At 53.7% G+C, this 9608-nt stretch overlaps 1 protein-coding gene and 1 non-coding gene across 2 annotated transcripts; one reads left to right on the forward strand and one right to left on the reverse strand.

The window, feature by feature from the left end:
• Window positions 1-4479: 4479 nt before the first annotated feature.
• Window positions 4480-6673, forward strand: LOC140692485 (uncharacterized; the record flags this gene model as incomplete). The annotated part of the gene is made up of 3 exons (XM_072956974.1): window positions 4480-4803; window positions 5068-5358; window positions 6478-6673. Coding segments are annotated over 3 exons (627 nt in total), but the record flags the coding sequence as incomplete, so codon positions are not given.
• A 2020-nt stretch (window positions 6674-8693) lies between these two features.
• Window positions 8694-8800, reverse strand: LOC140692491 (U6 spliceosomal RNA). The gene has a single exon (XR_012068061.1). It is a non-coding gene; the product is annotated as a U6 spliceosomal RNA (small nuclear RNA).
• Window positions 8801-9608: the final 808 nt, after the last annotated feature.

A 9608-nucleotide genomic window follows, 5' to 3' on the forward strand; every position in this document is an offset into this window, starting at 1 on the left:
ACCAGCCGCCGCGGCCCTCTGTCTCGTCGCGGCCCGAGCGGATCTCCGAGTGGATCCCCCCCCCACGAGGTCGACCAGCCGCCGCGGACCCAGTGGACCCCCCCCCCCCCGCCCACGAGGTCGACCAGCCGTCGCGGCCCTCTGTCTGATGGCGGCCCGAGCGTATCTCTGATTGGATCCCCTCCCCCCACGAGGTCGACCAGCCGTCGCGGCCCTCTGTCTGATGGCGGCCCGAGTGGATCTCCCAGTGGATCCCCCCCCCCACAACGCGTTCGACCAGCTGTCGCGGCCCTCTCAGCTGCCCGTGGCCCGAGGGATTGTACTCCGTGTGCCTATGCGGCTTACCTGGCCTCCTGTGGCCCCAAGGATCTCTAGTTGACCGGGCGTCCTTGGTTATTGGATGATCTGGGTTGCTTCACGTCATGTAGGGATTTTTAGTTTGCATGCTTGGCTTAAGTATGTGTGTCTTTGTCTGTCTTTGTCTGTCTGTCTCTCTCTCTCTCTCTCTCTCTCTCTCTCTCTCTCTCTCTCTCTGTATGCGGTGTCTGTACGCATGCGCGTCCGTGTCTATGGACTTTTCTTTCTTCGGGCGGGTAGGCGTCATTTGGCTTATTTGATTTTTTTTTTTTAAACTTTTCTTCCCCGTGTTCCACGGTACCATCGTGTTTATCTATTCTACATGTGGAGATCCCAGTCCCGTCCCACCGCCCTTACCCCTGACAACCTCAAGTTTGTAATCTGTCGGTCTGTTTCTGTTTTGTTAGTTCGTTCGTTCGTTCGTTCGTTCGTTCGTTCGTTTTTCTTTTGGAAATCTGTTCACCTAGGACTATAACTGTTTGTACGAAACAGATAGTAATAGAATCTCAAGCCCATCCTACCGAGAACAAAACGTTTCAAAGAGAAAGAAAGGAAGGAGAAGGGGGAAAAATAAAAGTCTCTATATTTTCTTGCTTCCCTCTGTCACTCCTGATGGTTTAGATGTCTTCTTTTACAATTTTGTGTTTATTCTGTTTGGAATGAACGGGAGTGATCACCTTTCCGGGGATGAGTGTCTCATGTTTGTACCGTCCTGCTTCTTCTCTATTTAGAGTAGACCTGTGGATGTTTCTTTTCGCATGGGTTGAGTGTTGCAAAACTCTTTTAGTTTTTGCTTGTCTGTGAAGTTCTTTACCTCTCCTTCTATTCTAAAGGATAGCTTTGCTGGATAGAGTATCCTAGGCTGCATTGTTTTGTTTTGTTTTGTTTTGTTTTGTGTTTCATTCAGGAATTTCAATAGATCTTGCCACTCCCTTCTGGCCTGACGTGTTTGTGGAGAGAAATCCGCTGAGAGCCTTATGGGGGTTCCCTTGGAACTCACTCTTTGTTTTTCTCTTGCCTAAAGGCATTTAGGATCATTGCTTTCTCCTTGACTCTGACCATCTGGATTAGGATAGGTCTCGGTGTGGGTCTGTTTGAGTTCTCCCTGTTTGGCACCCTCTGAGCCTCCTGGACTTGGATATCGGATTCCTTCTTTAGAGCTGGGAAATTTTCAGTCATGCTTTCTTCAAATACCTTTTCGACCCCCTTGCTTCTTCCTTCCCCTTCTGGAACCCCTATTGTGCGTAGATGGGCACGCTTTCGATGGTCCCGTAGGTCCCTGAGATTGTTTTCGTTGTTCTTTATTTGTTTTTCTCTCAGCTGTTCTGATTGGGTTCTTTCTGTTGTCCTGTCTTCTGGGCCACTTATTCGCTCCTCGGTGTGATCTAGCCTCCTTTGGACAGCCTTTAGACCACTTCTCATGTCAGCCAGTGAGCTGACCAGTTCTCCTTGACTCTTCTTTAGAGCTTCGATTTCGTTTTTGACGTACAGTATACATCTAAACACTATCACTTGGAGGTCCTTCGGTACTTGGATCTCTCCTTTTTTGAAATCTTGATCTAGCAGGCCATCCGTGTCTATTTTGTGGATCGTGCTTTCAGGGAATTTCTCTGGCTCTTTTCATTGGGAGTGGTTCCTCTGCTTCCTCATGCTGCTCCTATCTCTCTGGCACTGTGGCTTAAGGAGTATCAGTTATCTATTGTGGTCCTTAAGGAGTTTAGGTATTTATCTAAAGCCTATACAGGAATAAAACTTTAAAAGGGGGGGAGAGGGAGAGGGAGAGGGGGAGAGAGAGAGAGAGAGAGAGAGAGAGAGAGAGAGAGAGAGGGAGGGAGAGGGAGAGGGAGATAGAGGGAGACGGAGAGGGGGATAGGGGGAGAGAGAGAGACAGAGACAGAGACGGTGGGAGGGGGAGGGGGGTGGGGGAGCCGGATTTTAAAAGAATGGAGGAAAAAAAGGTTTGAAAAGAGTGTACAAGCAATAATAGAAGAGCAAGTGGAAGCAGAAGAGCGATCGAGGTGAGACGTCTTCTAAAAGCCTTTAAAAAATAGAAAAGATCAGAAAATAAAACACAATTGTTTCAAAAGTAAATTTTTAAAAGGTAATCGGAAATAGAACAGACTTTAACAAGAGATAAAACACAGGATTTGAAAAGGAGGGAGAAAGAAAAGGTTTGAAGACACTGTGTAATCAATAATAGAAGAGTAAGTGGAAGCAGAAGAGCGATCGAGTTGAGACGTCTTTTAATAACCTTAATAAAAAGGAGAAAAAAGATCGAGAAACGATATCTGAAACCTGTAAATAATCAATAACAGGAGATCTAAACCAAGAGAAGAGAAAAAGGAAAGGGGGTGGATGTTTAAAAATAATAATAATAAAAAGATTTTCAAGGAAACATTTAAAAGGGATTAAAACCGTCGACGTAGACGACTGTTCAAAAGTCAAGGTTAAAAAGGTAACAGAAGGTAAAACCGATAGAAGAGAGATTAAAAAAGAGAAAGGAAAAGGAAAAAAAAAAGGGGGGGGGGGGGACGTGTTCCCGGCACCGCGGTCGGATGCTGCGTTCCTCCCGGGAAGGAGGGTGGCTGGCTGGCCGCCCGCCCTCTCCCGGCCCCGGTCGTTCCGCTGCTCCGTGCGGCTGTGTGCTCCGACTCGGGTCGGCGGCGCTCCTCTCCGTAGGTGGGCTCGGGGAAGACCGTGGAACCGCCCCGCCCCTAGCTGCGTCCCAAAACTCGGCTCCTTCTTAGTCATGGTGGCGCGAGTTCTCTGAGGTACCGGGGCAGAAATATCCTATCTGCCTCGGGCTGTAAACGAATCTCAGTCCTGCCTAGAAGGCTGCGGAGCCCCAGGGTGCGGATTCGAGTCTCGGCCCCGCCCCCGCCCGCATGCTGCACGCCAGAGGCTATGGCGGCTGTGGCTGCGTCCCGCCTCTCTTCTCGCGAGAAGCGCCGGTGATGGCGCCGCGGATCTGAGGAGACGGAGGCTACGGCGCCCCTCCCCCCAGGGCACACCGGCCGTGTTGCTTTGCCTTTCTTTTCCCGTCATGTATGGGGGGGGGGCGGGTTGTTCTGCTCTGTATCCCCTCCCGGCCGCCGCCCCGGTCCTCCGCCCGGCTCGTGCGGCCTGTCCCGGCCCCTGGCTGCCGGCCTGCGACTCGGGCTGGGTGTCGCGGGGACCCTCTGTGCCCCTTTCACTTGGATCGGTCGGTCAAGGGGTGCTCTGGGTAGATCTGAGGCTCGGGGGCGCCCCCTCCGTCCCGTCGGCCTCTCCGTTGGAGAGGGGCAGTTTTGGCGAACGAGCCCTATTCCTCCTCTGCCGCTCCCTCCCCGCGGGACCGGTCCCTCCCGCACTGTTTTGCTTTTTACTCTTTCTTTTCTCCTTTTCTCCTACCAGATTTTGGGCGTCTTTGTCTTTCGAAGAGGGCGGTGTTCTGTCGGAGTTCCGCAGGTGCTCTGATTGGCCGAGTGGGTCCGTCGATGTGAGTTTTGGTGTATTTGTGGGAGAGGGTGAGCTACGAGTGTCCTTCTACTCCGCCGTCTTGCTTCTCCGCGGGTTATTTTTGAAGAGTAGGTGCTGGGGATTGAACCCTGGGCCTTTATTTTTTGCATGCTAAGCACGGGCTGTACTGCTGGATCTCTAGGCCCTCCCCACCGCAACACCCCCCCCCCTTTCCCACCGCCTCCATAGTACTCGATGAATCTCCTGACTAGATATCTATGCTTCCTTGGAATGGGGCCGTCCGTTTCTTCATCGGATGGATGGACGTCTGTGGATTCGTCTCGTTTCTCTCCACTGCGGTGGGTGGCATCGGGGCGTGGGGTGGGGTTGAGTGGCGTGGGCTGGGAACTGTTCTTCACGTGTAGAGGTGGAGCGGAGCGATGAGGATGGTGACTTTTTCCCCCGAGTGCTCACGCCGGGTGATGGAGGCCTGTGGTCTCACTTGGAAGAGGACTCGGGTGACTGGAACAGAGCCCGTGTGGGGTCGTTGTGGAGGGAGGAACTCCACCCCCCCAGCCCCAGCCCCAGCCCCAGCCCCGGCACTTGTACCTCATCGAGGGACGGTCGGCCGTAAACAAATGAAAGCTGTCAGAGGTGGAGGTGGGGGTGGGGGTGGGGGTGAAGGGGTGGGTGGGTGTGTGTGTGTGTGTGTGTGTGTGTGTGTGTGTGTGTGTGTCCCCGTTCCCCGTACCACAGTCCCTGGTCGAGGCCCCCCGAGCGGAGAAACGCACGCCAGGCCGTCCGTGCTCCTGGTTGTCCGGCCGCGTGTCCCCGCCGCCCAGAGATCCCGAACCGTCCCGCTCGCTCCCCTGCCGGGTGCCGTGTGCCACCTGCCTGTCGGCCGGGCGCTATTTTAGACACTGCGAAGAAGTCGGCCGGACGGCCGGGCCGGGCCGGGCCGGGCCGGGCCGAGCCGAGCCGAGCCGAGCCGAGCACGTCCAGGCCGAGGTGGGTGGTGCTGGGTTCGGAGGAGTGGGGTACAAGCGGGAGGCGGGCGTCGATGGAGGGGAGGGGGAGGAGGAGGGGGAGCAGGGATGACGATGGGCTGGGGGGCTTGGCGTGTGGGGTGGGGGTGGGAGGGATGGTAGCCATCCTATGACTTTCTCTCCCCACCCCGCCTTTGGCAAGTCTGTTAGAGTGACGAGGTTGTGCTGGTTTCTGGCTGGTGCACACCATAGTGATTGTGTTCTTCTTTTTCCTGGTCTTTTTCAGGAACCCTCGTCCCGAGGGACTGAATCTAGTGCCCTGTGCTGCGCGGTACGACCTAGGGGTCGAATCTGCCAGGAGAGGTCTTACAAGGATCTGGAGGATCCTGGAAAACTGCTACCATCCGGAATCCTACATGGATATTCAAGATCTTGCGGATGGATGGACGGACGGAAGACGGATCGAATGGAGGCCCCGCCCCATCCCCTGGACCCCTTGGCCCAGGAGGATCGTGATGGGTCTGGAAAGGACTCTTCCGACGAGGGTCTCGGGATGGACTTTCTCGGTCCGCGGAAGGTGTTTCTGCACAAAGAGGAAGAGAGGGGCGTTCTCGGCAGGAGAGCCCGAACCGCCTCCTTTCAGGGATCCGCTCCAGTCTGGGTCGGGGTCGGGGTCAGAACGCGACCACCGACGGCTCCCCTCCCTCGTCTTGGCTCTCCAACTTGGGAAACCCTCCTCCCTGCCCCCTCACCCATCTTCTCGTCAGCCTGCCTCCAGCTTCCCCGTGCCAACTACCTCTCTCATGCTGCCGGACTTTCCTCCCCCTTGGGCCGCCAGGAAGCTCTCCCACTCCTCCACGTGCTTTGGCTTGGAATCCCTGACAAACACAAGCGGTGCTGGAGGGCGGGGCCGGGGGCGGTGGCAGAAGGACTCCCTTCATCTTATGGGAGCGACTTTTATCTCCATAGGTGGCGATTGAGAAAACACATAAAATCACTCAGAAGAATACCCATGTGTAGTCTCCCGGACCTAGATCCGTGTCTGTCTGTCTGTCTGTCTCTCTCTGTCTCTCTCTCCATTTCGCTATTCTGTGTGTGTGTGTGTGTGTGTGTGTGTGTGTGTGTGTGTGTGTGTGTGTGTGTGTGTGTGTTTGTGTGTGTGTGTGTGTGTGCCTTTCTGTCTGTCTCCCTTGTCTCTCTTTCCTCTCCTCTCCCCTCCTCTCCTCTTCCCTGTTCTCCCCTCCCTTCCCCCCTCACCCCTCCGCTCCTCTCTTCTCCCCTCTCCTCCACTCCTCTCCTCTCCCCTCGCCTCCTCTCGCTTCCCCTTCCCTCCCCTCTTTTCCCTCCTCTCCTTTCCTGTCCTCTCCCCTTTTATCCCTCCTCTCCTCTGCGCTCTCTCTCTCTCTCTCTCTCTCTCTCTCTCCCCCCCTTCCCTTCCCTCCCTCCTCCCTACCCCCCAACCCCTACCTTCACAGGGCCTCATAGATTGCAATCGGTTTCCATGAAATGTGATGAAGAGGGAATGAAGTTTAGAATGATATCCCCATGCCATCGAAACCTTCTTCCCCAGGGATAGCGAGTTATTTGTGGTTGTGTTTGTTTTTGTTTTTCTTGTTGTTGTTTTGGGGTGCAACGAGGGCACAGGAGGCGTTGGGAGTGAGGGTGATGTTTCTCTTTCTGTCTGTCTCCTCCTTAGGAAGGATTTTAAGAGGAGGGAGGACTCACAGAAATCTACCATCTCGTCTCGTACTGCAGCTGTGTTTGAGCTTCCTATACGATCTGGGCGGAACACTCCCCACCCTCACCTCAAGCCGCCATCGCCGCCCCCTCAGCCCCCAGCACCCCCGTCCAGTCCCGCGCTTGGGGCGGTGGTTGGGCATGGGGGGATGTTGGCGGGGTGGTCGTTGGTGGGGGTTGGGGTGGTGGAGGAAACCGGAAAACAGACCACTGTGGCACGTGGCTGACTGGGGCTTCAGGGTGAAGGAGGATGAATAAAATGGCCGGAATTAGGCTAACGGATTGCTTCGTTTTGGGGCGGGGGGGGGAGAGGAGGGGAGGATCATTAGGTCATTCATTCATTCATTCATTTGCTTGGGGGGGGGTGTCATTCGGTTTCTTATGCTCGCCCTTAAAACGGTCGACTCTTCTGACTGACCGGTTGCTGCTCACGGTTCCAGGCCCGTTGTTGAAACTGGAAGCTATCGATCTTACTGTTTCTACTGTATTTCAGTCATTGCAAGTCATCATCGTGCTGGGTCTCTGAGTCCTTCTCCGAGGAGAAGGTCGGTCACGGGACTACTGACCTGACAAAATAGCCTGAGTGACCAAGAAGGCCACACCTTGAGTGCTTATGAGATAATGAGATCTAACCGCCAGCCTCTATAGAATGGGTCACCTGGGAGGCATCGTGACACCATGCTGAGTCTTCTGATGAGAAAACGATTCTGTGGATGGTGATCGATGCTTGATTGTTTGAGCTATGGCTCTAGAACCACCCCACCCACTCCATCCCCAAGGTGGGTACACAGTTTTGAAGACGCTAGCCTGCTGTGAATCCCCTTTGCCCGGCAGAGCGATAAAATGACCTCTTTTCTTCTAAGCTCCAAGACCTTGTCTCTGGATTCTTGGGCTCATCGGGGACGGGGGCCGATCTTTCGGCAACAAGCGTGCTTCAGAAACAACGGATGCCCGAGAAGGACACTCTGCCTCTCCCTCTTCTTCCGGGCCTGAAATGGGGAGGAAAAAATATCGCTTCCCCTGGAAGCCGGAGTCCAGAGCCCGCCATCCGGAGGGACTTCTGGCTTGGCCTTCTCCTGGGGTGGGGGGAGGGCACGCCACCGCACGTGTTCTTTGTCAACTCCCCGTTTCTCTCTTCTCGAGTTATCTCTTTGGGAAGGCTCCCACACTGGATGAAAACAGACAGACAGACAGGCTGGTATCTCTCCCTACCCCACCCTTCGCCCCCCAAATGACTGATCTTCTGTCCCATCAAAATCACCACTTGTTTTCCAACGTGGCTTTCTTGGATCCTGGAGGACTGACATCAACTTAGAGCCAAGATGGGCACAGAACTGAAGGACCTTCTCGGCTGGCCTAAGAAGTCTGTCATCGTGATGTGGGAGGTATTCTTCGAGGGACCTATCTGACTAAGTGCTTGACGGCCTTTTGGACTTTGAACCAACTTGGAGATAGGAACTAGGATGAGAGGGCCCCCGAAATAGCTCAGCAAACTCTTCTCCACCCTTAGAAGAGAGACAGACAGATAGACAGACAGACAGAGAAAGAGAGAGAGAGAGAGAGAGAGACAGACAGACAGACAGACAGACAGACAGACAGTGTGTGTGTGTGTGTGTGTGTGTGTGTGTGTCTGTCTGTCTGCCTGCCTGTCTGTCTGTCTGACGGTCTGTCGGTCTGTCTGCCTGCTTATTGTAGGAACTCTCTGTCAATGGAAGTATAGTTGACTTACAATGTTGTGTTCATTTATGACGTACGGCATAGTGATTCACTTATTCACACACACACACACACACACACACACACACACACACACACACACGTATACTTTTTCAGGATAGGTTATTACAAGCTATTGAACATAGTTCCCTGTGCTAGACAGTAGGACCTACTTGTGTACCAGGTTTGTATAGGGTGGTTTATATCTGCTAATCCCAAACTCCTGATTTATCCCTCCGCCTTACCCCGTTCCTCCACCCTACCCTGTCCCCTGTGTTAACCATCGGTTTCTTTTCCATGTCTGCGAGTCCAGTCTGTTTCTGTTTTGTAAATAGGTTCCTTGGAGTCTTTTTAAAATGGAGTTATTTATGTATGGATGGGTGTCTTGACTTACTTTCAGATCCCACCTAGAAGTGATGGCATAGGATATCTGTCTTTCCCTGGGTGACTGACTTCACTAAAACTATGGAACGCTTCACGCATGGGCGTGTGTCGTCCACGTTCAGGGGCCGTGCTGATCTTCTCTGGATGGTTCCCATGTTAGTCTATGTCCTGTGGCAGCAAGCGCTTTCCTTAGGGTTTTTGTCTCAACCTGAAAGCCAGCCCGGAGACTGAAGGTCTTCTAGTTGCGTCCACTATCTGCCTAGGACCCTCTCCACGAATGTTTCCCATTTTCTCTCACCCTTTTGCCTTGGCATCATTGAGTACGAAAACGCTCCGTCTCCTGAAGCCTTGCAGACTGAAGCTGGACAACGGGAGGTAAACGTCAGAGAAATGGCCACAACAGCTCCTGTGGAAACCATCCTCGGGCCTGTTTTCGGGGGAGCCGCTCAGAGAGTTGAGCCGAACACCCCAGGACATCATCAGAGGCATTTCAAACTGCTCGAGCCGTTTCGATGACCCCGATGTGTGGAAATCTCCTACCAGACTGACCCCCTACTCCCGGCCCTGAATCTGGTTTCTCATCTGCTCCGACGATTCACCTTCGTGCTGTACTTTGGTTGTCCACACAAGTGCCTCTTAGGCGATACCTGACTGCTTGCTCCCTAGGCCTAGCTTCAGAAGCCCATCGACACCACCGCCTCCTGAGACGAGATACTACAACGGCAACAGTTTCCTTGAACAGACCTGTTCTCAGAACTAAGAAACTGGGTCCATGAAACGCAGGCCCCCTAGGAAACCATTCCCTCCCTCCTGCCCCCAGACCGCACGCATGCACGGACGCACACGCACACGCACACGCACAGTCAACAGCCCAGCTTTTAATGTGTAAAACTTCCAGGGAAGTTACAGAATAGGGAAATGTTGGGGTCCAGAGTAGGCTGCCCCAAAATGTGCCCGATGGATTATGCTGAATGAAAGGGACTTCACAAG

The sequence above is a fragment of the Vicugna pacos genome, unplaced genomic scaffold (assembly GCF_048564905.1).
Source record: "Vicugna pacos unplaced genomic scaffold, VicPac4 scaffold_6, whole genome shotgun sequence".
Taxonomy (NCBI): Eukaryota; Metazoa; Chordata; class Mammalia; order Artiodactyla; family Camelidae; genus Vicugna; species Vicugna pacos.